Source organism: Glycine max, chromosome 10, assembly GCF_000004515.6.
Source record: "Glycine max cultivar Williams 82 chromosome 10, Glycine_max_v4.0, whole genome shotgun sequence".
Taxonomy (NCBI): Eukaryota; Viridiplantae; Streptophyta; class Magnoliopsida; order Fabales; family Fabaceae; genus Glycine; species Glycine max.
Genome location: NC_038246.2, coordinates 37,500,239 through 37,517,345, shown reverse-complemented (window position 1 = coordinate 37,517,345; position 17,107 = coordinate 37,500,239). Strand labels below are relative to the sequence as shown.

The 17,107-nt window shown below is 32.5% G+C and overlaps 2 protein-coding genes across 2 annotated transcripts; both read right to left on the bottom strand.

Annotated features, from left to right (window-relative positions):
- Positions 1-772: 772 nt before the first annotated feature.
- LOC102667165 (uncharacterized) lies at positions 773-1,483 on the bottom strand. Its single transcript, XM_006589024.4, has one exon. It carries the CDS (start codon positions 1,416-1,418, stop codon positions 867-869), a length of 552 nt encoding a protein of 183 aa, XP_006589087.1. The 5' UTR covers positions 1,419-1,483; the 3' UTR covers positions 773-866.
- Positions 1,484-6,502: 5,019 nt separating this feature from the next.
- LOC100812323 (uncharacterized) lies at positions 6,503-9,521 on the bottom strand. Its single transcript, NM_001252886.2, has 6 exons — positions 9,311-9,521; positions 9,009-9,224; positions 8,797-8,920; positions 8,552-8,625; positions 7,427-7,584; positions 6,503-7,217 (listed from the first exon to the last, which is right to left on the bottom strand). The coding sequence occupies exons 1-6, from the start codon at positions 9,433-9,435 to the stop codon at positions 7,048-7,050; spliced, it is 867 nt and encodes a 288-aa protein (NP_001239815.1). The 5' UTR covers positions 9,436-9,521; the 3' UTR covers positions 6,503-7,047.
- Positions 9,522-17,107: the final 7,586 nt, after the last annotated feature.

Genomic DNA, 17,107 nt, shown 5'->3' with positions numbered 1-17,107 from the left:
AGTTCAAATACACTGGTAAAAATATCCTCATGAAGCAGAACATCATTCTTTACTAACTGTTCTTAATCTGAACATGTCTGTTACTTTATAATTGGTTCACCCAGAAGAACAGAATCAATAAATAAAGGCAAAGTAACCAAATGTTTTAAATTCTAGAAGGCTTTTGGCACGACGGTATGTTATTTTATATTTTGGTAGAATTAAAAATGATACTTTTATTTGGACAAGGTAAAATCGCACACAATTAATTCTGTTCACCTTAAAAGCTAAATAGTTAACCTAGTCAGAATCAATTTTAATCAAATTATGGAACAGAATCGAAAATCTAAAGCAAACCACAACATTAGTTAGTTACTTGATGGAATGCCGAAATTTGATTTTGTTCGACCTTTGGCCGCCTCTGCGGCTTCAATAGTTTATAATTCATATATCTGCAAACATTGAATCAAACCCTATTAAGACAAATCACCATTTTTCATCCTCAATAAATAGATTGGTAAAAGGAACATTAGCCAAAGACCACCAGGTACTTGCAAGAGAAACTATTACAGTTCCAAAGCAATGAATCATCTGGAATATAAATCATTGAAAAAAAGAACCTTCAAATGAGAAGTCAGTTCATAAAATTTGGTTGCTTGTTTCCGACAATGGGTACTAAGAATCACTCAGATAATCACACGCAGCCAAAGTTTAATTTGACAGAAAAACCAAGTCAATAAAAAGAAAATGAAGACCTATATGAGAGAACAAAATGCCACACATAGGTAAGAAATAGTGAACAAAAAATAGTACACTTCTATTTGATTTTATTATTTACTCCTCACCAAAGAAGATGCTAAAACAAATAGAAAATCCTACACCATAGGTTAATTTGCAATAAGTTTATCTATGGCGTAGGATGCAATGGCGCTAAGCAACATTATACGGTTGTTAAGAGCAGAAATTGCAGGGTCAACAATATGTTCATCAGCTAATGCTCTCTCACAGGTTGCAGGTCCATCACTAACAACACCGGCATCATAGTTAGCCGTCATAGGATCATCTTTCAGCTCATTCATGGCACCTTTGAAACCGTTAACCACCGCATCATAACAAAAGTTTGCACATTCCGCAATGGCCGGAGAAGATTTTGCCTTCACCAATCCCTTAAGAAACTTCTGCCCTTCTATTCCCTTGTGCATCCCTAACTCCAGGACCGCTGATGAAAATTCAAGATAGTTTTTTGCACGCAAGATTTTGGGATTTGCTCTCAGAATGATCGGGCATTTTATCTTGTCCTCCTGCCTTGTTAATTGCTTGCAAATTTGGCCAATCATGTAATGACCATGAGCTCTAGCATTTGTTGGCAAAGGAGACTGGGAAATTATAAGGATCAAGCAAAGGGTGAACAATAATGAACATGGTGTTGAAGAATTCATTTTGTGATAGAGTCTCAACTCAATCAAGGGATCTTGGTTGTACGTGGTGGGAGAGAGTGAGCTATTTCTTCAAGCATGTGGATTTATATACTTCCTCTCTCATGTTGTCAAATATAAGAATTTTTTTTATATCAAATATAAGAAAATTTAAATTAGTTCTATTTTATTTAATGCTATTTTATTTTATTTAATGTTACTATATCTAAAATATAATTCATTTAATTGAGATTAATTTTAAGGATTATTTCTTATCCTTATATCAAATTCTAATAAAAGATAAGTTGTGAAAAAAAAACTTTAATTGGATTGATGTAATTAAATCTAATTAATTATAACTTTCTTAGTATTCAACACTCTTTATATTATCGGGATATTATTGTAACCTGTCACTTAATCAAATGGTTCAGAGTAGTCATCAAGTTTATTAAAATACATTTATATTTTTTTATTTTAAAATATATGTTTTGTAGTGTATTTTTTAAAAAATAATAAATTTTTAATGTGTCTATATAAATAACACGTTATTTGGTTTTCTATTATCGCCAAAAGTAACATATCCTTTGTCCTTTATCATTTAATGCAATATACACCAAGCACAAAACTTTAAAATGGAAAAGGGACAAAACTTTTCCTCCAAAACTTTAAGGGACACGTAAGTTAAGTGTTTGTATTACGAGTATTGTTTGATTAGCAATAAATAATGTGATACTCTCTACCTGACATATAAAGTAAATAAAATATATAAAAAAATATAGGTAACCAAATTCACACGAGTAAAAGATTCACATTCACTTTACTATTATCAATTAAAACTTATTAAAAAAATATATTCGGCTCGAAACAAGGCCGTCAAAATTTATAAAAATATTTTGTTAAATCAGTGAGATAAAATAAAATAGACTAACATTATGCAATTAATATAAAACTTATGCCCCACTGTCACATCTTATCAGAGCATTGTGTCCCGACGTCCTTCAGCACAAGGTTCCTTTAAGCACTTCACCTAACCATCTGCTCCCCTGAACACAAGGTTCAAGATCATCACAGGATTCAAACACAAACAACAAACCAGGAGTGAGTTATCACATTCCTAACTACTAGAGAGAAACAAAACAACATATAGTAGCCAAATACAATTTACTTAGCATGTCTCACATTATTTCATCACTTTGTCATTCAAAATTCACTTTTCAATCATCAATTAAACCTTTCAATCATTAATCATAATACACAAGAATCACACACTCCAATCAAGACATAATAACACATCAATTTCATAATGAACAATTAGCAAGCGCATGAGACAGTTATGCTAAGACTCAAGCCTATATGCAATGTGGTACCATGTCAGTGAAAAACCACCCTGGGGCGCTTAGGAGTACATAACAAGACACACCACACAATGGGTTTGTCAGGTCACTCTCACTAAGTAAGATCATAGGGAGACCAGTCAGGGTCACGATGTTTTGCGAGAATGATCCAACCATATGGAATCAGCATAAGCTTAAAGGAGCACTCAAACCCGATGACCCCCAAGGCCTACACTCCGAAGAGTCCGTCAGGGCCTCTCTCTCTTGATTCAGGTCCAACCCCTAAAATCATTTTAGCACACAGACACTGCCAGTGAATTATACAATACCCACGACCTCACACTCGTGTCTTAAATACGTACAACATATTGCGCTACAATTTAACACTGGTTCCTAAATAGGAACCTATGCTTTCTCTTTAACACTGGTTCCTAAATAGGAAACCTACACTTTCTCTTTAACACTGCGCATTTACACTTTTCTCAAGATAACACTGGTCGAGTTATTGTACAATTCACAACTTACAACACAAATAATGTCGCATCAAGAATTAATCACACTTATTCACAACCAAAACTCATTCACAATTTCACATCTCATAATGTTACAATCCACCATCACATGTTTTCACGTATCTCATAATTCAACACTTGTTCTACATTACACTTTTACTCAATCTCAATAACAATATTATAATCTCAAGGCAACATATTATTCCACAATTCATCACATATTTCATTTATAAGCACTGCTCATGAATTACACAATACAACGACCTCACACTCATGTTTCAAACATGTTTAACACAATTGCGCTACAATTTAACACTGGTTCCTAACTAGGAACCTACACTTTTTCTTTAACAATGCGCATAAACACTGATCGGGTTATTGTATAATTCATAGCTCACGATATAATTAATGTAACATCAAGTGTTAAATACATCCACTTATTTACAATCGAATATCATGTCCACACTTTAACATCTCATAACATCACATCAACCATCTCATAACATTCCTAATGGTATTCATAAGGTACAACATACACATGTTCATCAAATTTAACCATAATATTCTCAAACTCCAACACTTAATAATTTTTGGAATCATACTATAACACTCTACAATATTATTTACATAAATTATTAATATAAATAACTACCTCTCTATATATATAAACTAGCATACATCATATTGAATCACAAATTACAAAGTAAACTTTCAATGCACAAATTCTAAATAATTATATGAACACTTTGGTCAATTTCAATTATGATATTAACTTTTTAAATTATATATAAAAACCTAAACAACAAGAAAAAGAGAAAATACAAAATCAATATCTCTCTCTAAATTTCTCCTTTATTTCATCAATTCATATTAATTAGAAAAAGTATTCGATTTATAGGGTTCACGCTCAACACAATAGCATATCAATTCCACAACAATTGGTCTGTCAAACATATATAATTCACTGTAATAATTATAAGGATAAAATGAAAATTGCAAAAACACCCCAAAACTCATTCCAATTGATATCTCTAAGGATCCCTACATATGTTCTCACTAATTTCCAATTGTGAATAACTCATCCCTTACCTTTAAGCGGGCTCACGTGTCTTCAGCCAGCGATAGCAGCATCTCTAGCGGTTCCCTAAGATTTCTCCAATTTTTTTCCTCTAACTGCTCCGATAGAGTTCCCAAACGTCAAAGAGACAAAGAAGGGATGGAAGCCTCCACTTGTACTGTCATCATGCGATTTATTTTTCTCCCTCCAAAAATATTATCTCGCAAATTCCAACGGTGACAGCGTGAAAAATTGAATTTCGAACAACATATCCAAATTTCATGAAAATCCAACGGTTAACGAAACCGAGATTTTAGTTTTACCGAGACAGCTCTGGGTTTCTACGGGAAAGAAAAATGCTACAATTCGAGGGGTATTTCTCTTAGCTCAGACATAATATAGAAATAAATTCACAATGGTGAGAATGCTTGTAATTGGGTTTCGAATGTGGTGCTCAAATTTCACGACGATCCAACGGTGAATGAGTCCGAAATCGTCATTTTTTGTTGAGACAGGTTAGGTGGCCTGGCCTGCGGAAAAAAGAGAGAGTTTTGAGAGTAGAGCTAGGACATTTACGACCTATTATTTACTCTATTTATTTATTTATTTATTATTTATTATTCTATAAAAATAAACTTTATTTTATTCTCTATCAAACAAATAAAAAAAATACCCTTTTTATTTTCTCTCAAATCATTATTTTAATTAATAATTATATCTCCTTATTTATTTATTTATAAAATCTCATCATTTTTTAAATTTTATTTATTTATAAATAACAATCCTTTTTAATCTAGTTTACGAAAATTGGGATGTTACAAATAACATAAGCAAAATAATATAAAATTCATTAAAATATTTTTGTAATATTAATTATCATATTATAATTTACATTATTATTGTATTTTATGAGAATTCAAAATTTAAATTATATATAAGTAAACTAGCTAGTTTATAGTATAAATTCAAAATACATGATAAATTCATTGTATTCCGTGTGAATGAAATCAAAATACCACATGATATAATTATGAATTTTAATACTGTATATGGAATAAAAAGTTGTCCATGATTTTCTTTGCAACAAGAAGTGAAGTTTTTTTTTTCTGTCTTCATCTAACTAATGTGTTGTTTTATAATTTTTTTTTAAAATCAAACTGGAACAAAAATATTTATCGTACCATAAATTTTAGAAAATCAAACTTATCCTTAGGTAATTTTAGATGGGTCATAAAAGTAACAAAATTTTAAAATTTAAAATGTAACAAAAATTCACGGTCATATTTTATTTTTTTAACGTGAATTACTTAAAATTTAAAATACTATTAACTGCTTGATTTATAGTAAAATATCTTTTATGTAATTGAAGCGATAGTTAATTTTGAACAATTCCTTAAATAATAATCTTTGAGGAGTAAATAAAATTTAACAAAAAATTAAATAAATTTTATTTGAGAGAAAGAATTATTCAAAACAAATAATTTGAAATTTAATAACTTTTGTTTGTTTCGGTAACAATATAATCATACAATAAAACCCAAAAAAGCTCGATATATTTAATATATAATTATTAGTTTCCTATGGCATATTGATTATGTGATTTATTAAGATTTAACACATAAAATAAGAGATATACAAAAAATATTATTATAAACTATAAATTAGTATTTTTAATAACTTCATAATTTATTATATATTATATTTTTATTGTTGTTTTTTATAAATAATATTTTAGGTTTTTTTTAAGATAATGTTTTATTTTAGTTAAAAAAATTATTAATAAAAAAACAACTTAAAAATTATTTTATAAAAATGAACAAATAAAAAATTGATAAAAAAAAATCATGTATTTAGAGATGACTATAATTTATATATTATATTGATTCGACCTTTAACTCATTAGCCAACACTTTAACCGGATTGAAGACTAGTTCGATTTTAATAACCATTTGAATTATGAATCCCATTTGATTAGTACCGTTTGAATTCTGAATTTCACTTGGTGATGAAGGGACGACATTGCGGCAGATGGAACACTTGTCAGGGAGAAGTCGAAAGAGAAAAGAGGGTCCATCAAAGCAACTTGGGAAACAGAGAAAAACATGAGAAAAAATTGTCAATACTTAATTTTACCAACATTTAATCACAACTCATCATATAAAATAAGTTTATTAATTATTAAAATAATTTGAACAATAATTCATATTAAATGATAATCCGTAAATAGACATTAAATTCTAATTGCAAATTCTTTCTCACCATGGGAGAACTATCTTCCTTTTCCCACGGTAGAACCCGTCAATGCAAATTGTCAAACGGAAAAGTTAAATATTTTGAATGTCAGTAAAATGCATACAGTCTGATACAGATCCTCTTACAAGGAACCTGGTGGCATCACCACCATTCTTCTAACCATTGCCAAAACTGTTCATACCATATCTTACAGGCTAACAGCAACTTATTGATGACCAATCAAAGGAGTGCTGAATATTACAATTCTTTTGCTGCCTCTTGACATAAGGCCTCTCATTCGGTCAGTGATTAAAATAATATATTCTTGATAATTCTTAACAGTTGTTCTTAAAAGGAATAGAACCAACAGAAATTAACGCTCAAGTAGCCCAATGATCTTCTGCTACAGTTTGAATAAGGAACCGGTGCAAATCAGTGGCATCCCAATCAACAGAAGCTCAACTTCCACCAATCTTTGATGTACTGTCGTAAAGTGCACCATAAATATAGCGTTCATGTCATCTTCGCATTACACGGTGACGTTCTCGTTTCCTGAAGCGCTCTAACATGAATTCATCGGTTGCAGCCTGCCTCTGGACTGCTCCAGCTGCATCAGTGCTGGAATCATTTTTCTTGGATCCAGAACTATCATCCTGGTGATTTCTATCTTTGTACAACTCTGGATGTTCTGCAAATTGGGGGCTTTTCCAGTCAGTAACCAGAAATCAGAATGATGCTTTAAAACAACTAAAAACAATCAACAAAGTGTCAACCACTATCTATAACGGCAAATGTCACAAGATGAATTCATTGATAACTAAATCAAGGCTGACAATGACACAGCAAACAAGCAACATACATATGTACTCTGAAATTACAGAATCAAGAAAATGCAACCTCTTCTAAGTTTTTCCGCATAATCCCTGCCACGCTGGAAATAATCAGCACTGTAACTTGATGGAATGCTGAAATCTGATTTTGTTCGACCCATAAGCCTCTTTTCCTGTAGAAGCTTTTTGGCGGCTTCTGTTTCTTCAATATTTTTTAATTTATATCTGCAAAAATTGAATCAAACCCCATTAAGACACATCACCATTTTTCTTCCTCAATAAATAGACTCATGAAAGTAAAATTAGACAAAGACCACCAGGCACTTGCAACATATAAGTTATTACAGTTAAAAAGCAATGAACCAAGGACAAGATGAATCTGAAATATAAATCATAGGAAAAAAAAGAACCTTCAGCTGAAAAGCCAAAGTTCATAAAATTTGGTAGTTAGTTTCCAACTATGGGTACTACCTACTAAGAAATTAAGAATCACCCAGATAAAATATGCAAAAGCATAGCCAAATCCATTGAAAAAGTTCACCATTTTTTTCCTCAATGAAATAGATTAAATAAGATACGATAAACTAGAACCATCAAATACTAGTACATGAAAAATATAAGCTTTAGTTGAAAAGCCAATGCCCTTAAAATCTGGTTGTTTGTTTCCAACTATAGGCATTGAGTTAGCATTTGTTTTGACTTAAAAACTATACCAATCTGTGACTCCCTGTCCCGCTATGATCTATTTAAAAAATGCACCTAACATAGAATAAAACTTATATGTTTTGTCCCGTTTTAATCAGTCTACAAAAGGCTACCATAGTAATCATAAAGATCAATTTATCACCCAGATGAATAACAGATAGCCTACTATAGGCATTGAGTTAGCATTTGTTTTGACTTAAAAACTATACCAATCTGTAACTCCCTGTCCCACTATGATCTATTTAAAAAATGCACCAAACATAGAATAAAACTTATATGTTTTGTCCCGTTTTAACTGGTCTACAAAATGCTACCATAGCAATCATAAAGATCAATTTATCAACCAGATGAATAACAGATAGCCAAGGATTGACTTGAAAGAAAAATACGAGGAAAAAAATGCTGGATTATTATATGCTTCTCCAACAGATAATTCAACCTACAACCTACAAATACAGCCCAACACAACAAATATGAGAATGCTTACTCGATTGGAAGCTGAACCTCAGCAATACCAGTAGTCCACTGAGTAGAGCTTTCTTCTGAATTTCGCCTTTTTACCTGACAGGAAACCATAGTTTTAAAAGAAAGAAGATATGAATCCAAGAAAAGGGCAATGCACACTGGGAGTAAGAGGTATCAGACACTGACTATAGTACACATAATTGATATCCTTAAATAGTACCTACAAACTAGAAAGTGAAAAAAGAACAATAAAGAGGAGACACTCACTTTAAGATGCTCAGGGATCTTATATAGTTCATCTTCAGCACGTTTCAGCTCATTCTCAGCTTGATCCGCTGCATCAATTTTCCTTCCCCTCTTCTTCGCTAACTCGTGCTCGATATAATTCACCCTGTTCAACAAACAAGTTGCAACAACCACATCCAAATTCAAAAACCACAGCCACAAACACAATAATAATAATAGTATATTTTACACACATATTGGGGTCTTCATCCATAACAGCGGTCTCTTGAGCGAAGGTGTCTTGAAGAACGAGCTCGTCCTTGTCGCCGCCATCGCCATCGTTCTTTTCGGCGGCTTTAGCAGCTAAACCGCCGCCGGTTCCACTCTGCACCTGCAAACTAGGGTTTGCTGGAATTCCCGATTTCCTTTCCCGCTGCTTCTGGAGGAGCTTAATTTCCTCCAATGCCATTCTGTTCAATGTAATTGGAGCAGTGAAATCGAAACCCTAACATAAAATTTTCCCTATTAGAAATTGTGGAATTGAAATGAGAGAAACCTTCTTTCTCGTTCGTCGTCGGATTCATTGTTACTTTGAGATTGAGGAAGTTCATCTTCGTCTGTTGGAGCGCTTCTCTTTCGGTAGTTTTTTTTTCGTTGCTGCTGCTGCTTCGAATCATCCATCGTTGTTGCTAACGTTAACGGATCATATGCGAATGCAATGCAGAGAGGTTTAAACGTAACGTTTTAACCTTCAACACTCGCTCGCCACCAAGTAGTATCAACATTTCTCATATATATATATATATATATATATATATATATTGTAAATACCCAATTTTATCGGGTTTATTTATGTCTTTTAAATAAAAAGTATTTTAATATTGTTGAAAAAAATAAAAAGATAGAAGATGTGGTCGTTATCACCCGAGCATATTTCAGTTACACTGAATTAGAGGTTGTTCAACTGAGAAAAAATAAAACGATTACTAAACATAGGTTATGAAGATACAAGCCTAAAAACAAAGAGATCATGGGATAGTGGGATCAATTGGTTAGTGGAGATCAAGTTAATTTTTTTCTTCTACTGTACCCATTAGCACTCAGAAAGTAGATGAAAAAAATAGAGACGAGGAGAAATAATGGGAAAAGAAAAATTAGAGAGAAAAAATAATAACTTTTTTTTTGCAATAGACTACCGTAAATGTATCATCTTCACATCGTTATTGCATCTCTCACGTTCAGACGTTGATCATCATATCTAAGAGGTGTGTTTTCCTCGATGTGCGTGATAGTGGTTTTATGTATGCTTTTTTTTTTTCTTTTTCTCTTTTTCCTTTATTCTCATGTAAACAATAGACATGCAATGTTATAAGCATTATTCCATTTTTAATGCATTAATTTTGTTTCTTATACACAACACTTGGTCTATGCATGTGCAATTTTTAGTTTGTTTCTAAAATAGTAAAGAGGGCTTATAATATAATTTGTTTCATTCGCTTTTGATTTCCTTGTGTTTAAAAGACAAGAGTATAGGCACAAAATGGATTCTTGTCTAACTGGTTTTGTCTTCTATTTTGGTTATTTGTACAATAAAGTTTTTGTTTTTCTTTCTTTCTCTTTTGGTTTCAAATAAAATATTTATTTCAATTTGTGCAATGATTTGCAATTATCAATTGAGTAGCAGTCCTACCTTTGATATTACTTATCATTAGCATTTATAGAATAGTCATTTACTATCATAAACCCTTGTGCATAAAAATTGATTTAGATACTAAAATTTGATTTCGGTCTTTTAATAAGATAATCTTAAAATTTTTATTTGTGTGAGAAAAATAATTGAACTTATGCAATTGTGTACGACATTAATTGAGTGACATTTCTACCTTTTAATTTTGCTTAAATCATGAATGTTTTTAGAATAATCGTTTGCTATCTAAAACTTTTGGCATAGAGTTATGTTCATTTGACAAGTAAACATGTTCTCCTTTTGGGGTGAAACAAATGAGTATAAAATTATATAATCTTGTGTAAATAATTAAATGTATCATTTTCTTTTGTAGGGTGCTAATATCTTCCCTACACGTAATCGACTCCCGAACTTATCTTTGATTTCAAAGATCATTTTGAAAAGGATTTTCCAATGTTTTTCTTTCCAAATAAAATGTTGGTGGCAAATCCATTTTTATTTTTATTTTACATCATCTATGTCGTTACCACAGTTGCAACATATGACGACTCCACTAGGGACATTAAGAGAGTCAAGCCTTATATGATTGATTGCACAAAATTATATTTTTAAAAATATATTGTTTTACCCCTATTTTCTTTTTCTTGTGTATTGTGCTCTATTTTTAGATATTCTATTTTTTTTAGCTTTGTCTCAACTTTAGGATACAAGATTATTACTTTGTATACATTTGTTTGTTTCTTTTTTGTACAGATTTGGATAGTTGTTAGGATCAAATGTTTGTATGTTCCCTTACACATTTCACAATCACTTACTTCACACACTTTTGGGGCTTTATACCCAAGCCTATGTCCACTTGACAGTTGTTGGGTTACCGCTTAGATTGTTACCAATATCATGAGACAATCATATTGAAAGGATATTATTCCTTCTTGTGATTGAATCATGGGTTGGGTCTTTGTCTATCTAATAAAAGCAATCTAGGGACCTCTTAAATCTTTAAGAATATAGCTCCACCTGAAAATTGTTCACTGACAATTGAACTAGTTACCACCAAAATTCAAAGCCATGACCTTAATGAATACCTTACCCTAGGTTTTTACCTTGATAGGTCAGAAAGGGATGTACTTTTCTTTATCCTTTCATTCCTATGCACCTCATGCATTCATAATTAGCTAGGCATATATTTTCTTTATTTCAAACATACCTAAAAAAAATTTATTATCACATGCATCATGTTGCACCTTATGATTTATGCGTATGCTTATTTATAAATAAATAGAACTCATCATTTCATTCAAGTGAAAATCATGCATGCATATTAGGACCATGTACATGTAGGTTACATCCATGTGTTGTATATCTTTCATCTTACTTTCTGATTTTAGAATACACAAGTTTAGTAGTGTTTAACATGGAGGAGATTCAAAATCCTGCTAGCAATACACCGAGGCCTGGAAAGAACATAAGAATTAATGGGCTAAAAAATGATTTTTAAAGAATAAATTATATTCATGGAAAGATGACCAAGGAAGCATGCATGAGTTTTGAGAAGAAATATTGTCAAATTATGGATTTATTGTCGATCCCCATTAAAGCCTCGATACTAAGCACTTTAGCTCAATTTTGGAATTCGAACTTGAGATGTTTTGAGCTACTTGCTTTTGACCTTGTACCAACAATAGAGGAGTACAAAATCATGTTGAAGTTGCCAACTAACAAAAAGGCCAGGGTGTATCTCTATTAAGGGAGTTATGTAGCCAAGAGGAAAGTAGTCGAGTTGATTGGCCTACCAATGGGTCAAACTGATTTCGAAAGTAGAGAAACAATCCAAGGGTGGAATAGAAATTTCCTAGAAGATTATTTGGAGACTTTAGCCGAAAAGAAGAATTGGGAATTTTTTAATACAACTCTAGCATTACTTCTTTATGGATTGATTATTTTCCCATTCACTATAGGCATGATCGATCACACAACCATGGATGTATTCTTTGCTTATGAAACTCGAGGAGAAAATCCAATTTTGGCTATCTTGGCAAATACATTCCTTTCCATGGAGATATGCCACCAGAAGAAGAGAGAGATGCTACGATGTTGTGATTACTTGTTGTTTGTTTGGTTGGTGACTCATTTATATGCATCCAATCATATGGGTTACTTTCTGAATCCTTTGAGAAGTTTTCATCACATCCTTTTGAAGAAACAAGAAGCTATGGAGTGGAACAAAGATTTATCAAAATTGGAGGTGGAACATTTTCAATGGGTATGACTTTGGTATCATTCCCATGATAGGATTTTTAGTTGTGGCTATTTTCCAAATGTGTCGTTAATAGGGCCAAAAGGATGCATAGCCTACACCTCGATAGTAGCTCTTGGGCAACTCAAATGGACTCAAGTTATGCCAAATGTTGAAGAATTAAGAGGTTTGATTTTCCAGTATGCTTCAGGTGATAGTCATGGGCAACAAGTAAAAGTCAGAATGGCTTGGGGAAATGTTAGAAAGAAAGGGGAAAAAGAGCTTGTAAAACCTCGTGTGACTACCTCACAAGAGTATAAAGAATAAAGGAAAGCCATAGTAGTCTTTATTTGCAAAGAAATCTCACATGAAGAGAGTCTATCTCGAGAATCTGGTCAAAATTTTGCTTCTTTGAATTCTCGATTGGAAATCTTGTGGGCTTAGATGAGGTTATGAAGGAAAAAGAAGAAAGTGTGAAGATAAAAATAGAAATTCTCAAGCAATAGTGCCAAAAGAAAGATAGAGATAGGGCACTTAAAAGATGAGTGTGTTGACGACCATGAAAGCTCAACCATGCCTAGAAGGTAAGGAAGATTGCTATTTCTATTATGATGGAATTGCAAGATAAAGTTGAAGCAATGGAAAGAGAGATGGCCAAAATTTATAAAGAAAAAGAAGACCTGGAGATAAAAAAATGTATTCAAGAGCAAAGATTGGAGTGCCTAAGCAAAGAGTTAGTTGAGAGAGGCCTTGATGCAGAGAAAGGATGGGGATTAGTTAAAGAATATCTTAACTTCATCCCATAATCAAATCAAAAAGGGAAACACCTTTAAAAAACAATTGTTGAGTTGGCATGTGAGCAAGACAAGTTGAGCTCTGACATCCAAGGGTTACACTTGGTTCCAAGCATCACTTTGAAAAGAAGAATGGGTGGATGAAAACTTTTGAAGATATGACTCATTGTGTTTAGCATCATGTCACAAACTTAGTAGCATAGGTCTAAGTGGTCAATGAGGAGATCAACTCAAATCCAAGATAAAGCTTCCTTTGGGGGGTTTTCAGTTATTAAAGTATTTCCAAAATCTAAGTAGAAGCTTCATGTAGAATGAGATGCAATTTCGTGTACTCCATTTCAAAAAGAGATTGTATTTCAATATTTCGATTAACAAAATGAGCTTGGATTTTTTCACTTTTGTTCTAAACATTATTCATCGAGGAGAGAATTTCCCCTTGGGTAATTGTTAACCACATTTTTAACTTGAGATGTTTAGTCCTTGATTGGAAATGTGGGGCACACCTTATATTGCTAACATATGAGACCTCTTCTATTGAGGAAGAAATACTCCCTTGGAATGAGTGTCAACCACTTGGCGGCCTAAGAGGGAACATACCTCTAGTGCCAAAATGTGGGGAATCTCCTTCAAAATTGAACACTAGGTTTTTTCAGTCTTCTTGTTTCTTATTTCTTTTGCTTATGGTTTTTTCTACACAGAAACGCTAAAATCAAGAAAGAAAGTGTATCCTCGACACCCCTATAGAACGTGGTCCCAAGAAAAAGATTATGGATGAGATAGAAGAGCGCCACGAGGAGTTGAGAAACAATGTCAAATAGATGAAAGAGCAAATTGTGCAAATCCTAGAGGCGCTACATGGCTTAGAAAAGAATAGCTCTGAGGGCATTGTTCACAGCAAAAACTTGTTTGCTAATATTCTACGATGTTAATCAGCAAGTGTACTGAGTTGCACAAGTAATATAAAACAGTAAGAATCGAGTATCGTATCCATATGTAACTTGTTTCACTCATAAGATATATGTTCAATGATGCATGTTGTAGTAGATGCATGTTGGGATACTAAGACGGTTCATTCAGATCGTCTTAGTAGATGCATGTTGTTTACGACGATTATCCTAGAACCGTCTTAGATTCTAACAGCCAAAATTTACATACTAAGACAGTTTTCGTTCAACCGTTTTTGTATATACATTATTTTATGACAGTTGTAAGGAAATGTCGTAGATAGCATGTCAAGACTTTGACATACTAAGATGTTTTTTCGGAAACCGTCTTTGTATGTGTTTTCATTTTACGATGGTTATTGGAACCGTCTTAGTATGTCTAATTTTTTTTTTGATGCATTTTTTTTACGTTGGTCTCTGGTACCTATAAATTAAATAAGACGCACATTATGCCAACCAAAAGCATCATCATGATTTTGAATATTTATAAAATCATTTATGTACATATGACAAGTGTGAAAATATTGGACCATTAATTACAATACATGTATGTATATGTAACAATTTTTGCTAGCTATTAACTAAATTAAATCAAAAACAATTCAAATCATTGAACATATAATCCTTTCTTAAGACCGTCGTAATGACTATGTAATAGTGCCGCAACAAGGATCCTGTGATACAACAAGCTTCTGTAAGCACTGGGGATAAATGCCTCCTAGATTCAGTTATACTTTAATCCTCATTTTGACTTTCATCCTTGATAAGCTTGATCATGTCATCAATTCAAAGAATAATAATGGCAGGTTCAGTTGCAAACTAGGGAAATAAAAAAAACTTCATGCTCACGCAGATGTGTAAGGAAGCTGTATATTGAATTGAACAATTGTTGATATTTAACTAAATACATACTTGAATAATGGAAACTTTCCAATTGGGAACTTGGTAGGTGTGATTAGGCACATTGATGACATAGAACATTGAACTGCGGATAACAGCAGCAGATCAATGTTGCTGTCAACCACTTCTGACCAAATTCGATGCAGTAGCCACAATTTTAATCCATGTCCACAAAAATCTGCAACAACTAAAGAAATCATAATGTTGTCCTAAAGGAATGTTGGGTCAAAAAATATGCCCATGAAACGCAATCAATTCATACAAGTTGAACAAAAGACTGCTAGCCTAGCAAAAATGTTGGGTCAGAAACCATACTAGTGAAAGTGAACTTGACATAACATTTTGACCCAAAAGCCTTGATGTGTTTGGTTTATCCACCTTCTGACCTTAAGTCTATTCATTACCAATGTATGACTTCTTTACTCTCTTGAATTTCCAACCAAAATAAAACTCACAATTATACAGGGCAATGAGTCATTAGCTGATACCCCCGCCCCCTTATATCTCTTTTCTGAAGTTTAATTACTCGACATGCATTACATTAAGGAATGAAGAGTCTTTGGAAAAGAAAAATTAAAATGTTAAAGGCAAGTCAGAAGCAGCTTACGTGGTATAAGGTGAAAGTGATCTTGAATTGGGTTTTGGGAGATGTTTTTCCTTTGATTCATCTGGTATTGAAAGTTATGCTGGTCCATTGCTTGAACTGTGGCTATCTCTGGCACCCCATCACCAGCAGATGTGGAAAATGGTGTAGTTGATGCATTATGAGATGATGTTGGAGGCTTTAAGTCAGGATCTTTGCATGCATAGGTTCAAATGCCTTCATTATAGTATACATGTAAATAATGAACGGAAAGATTTATGTGCAGGTTTTGGAAAGTTTGAGAATCACTTCTGATTCGTGAAGAATCTCAAGTTTTATATTAGTTACTTCAAAATGGAATAAAGTTTATAGCATTTTGATTTTTTTTTTAAGGAATGAATTTAGATTAAAGATAAATTATTAAAAATAGAGTCATTCTTAAGTACACATTTGTCAAACCTAAACTTCTTGCCATTGTAGCAGTTGTCTCACCAATGCATGCAACAGAATTGTTCCACTCTGAATTCCCTTTACATAGAATTGACATATTGAATCCAAATATGATTAACTCTCTGAAGGTTTTAAATGCATTTCAATTACTTTTGTAACAAGTGACCAAGAGCACCTTTGAACTTGATATTATCGAAAAACCAAAACCTAAATTTTATAAGGTTCATAACATATTCCACATTTGCAATATTGCATTTAAAAATAATGTTATTTCTATGCAACTGTATAGATCAAATGAAAGCAAATCACACATATACAATGTTTCGTATATATTTCATCCATAAAATTTTCACCCTTATTATAAAATTAAAAATTTTCTTATTCTTTTTATCCAGTTGCAAAGATGCATTTTTCTTTACATATATGAGGTTATAAGGTCTTCTCCTTATTCTCAATAATTTAGTTTTCAAGACCAGAAAAAATATCAGCATAGCAGGCAATAAAAGTAACATATATGGTTTCACACAATATAAATCTCACACCAAGGGGAAAGACTGAATGAAATTCACAACCATTAAATGAGCTATAAGCCACTAAAACTTAAAGGGGAAATAGAAGTGAAAATTCAAAGTACACAATTATTAAGGTTTTTAGCTCAAGCATTTATTCATAAGAACAAACAGAATCACCTATGACAAATATGAAGACTTCTAACACTCAGTTTGGTAACCTGAGCTTCACCAGGTAAACTTAACAAAT

Bases quoted from the DNA above. Each gene is read 5' to 3' on its own strand.
- LOC102667165 (XM_006589024.4), bottom strand. From the start codon at position 1,418: ATGAATTCTTCAACACCATGTTCATTATTGTTCACCCTTTGCTTGATC.
- LOC100812323 (NM_001252886.2), bottom strand. From the start codon at position 9,435: ATGGATGATTCGAAGCAGCAGCAGCAACGAAAAAAAAACTACCGAAAG. The intron at 8,921-9,008 runs GTGTGTAAAATA...TTTGTTGAACAG, and splicing joins ATGGATGAAGACCCCAATAT to GGTGAATTATATCGAGCACG. The intron at 8,626-8,796 runs GTGAGTGTCTCC...GTTTCCTGTCAG, and splicing joins AGATCCCTGAGCATCTTAAA to GTAAAAAGGCGAAATTCAGA.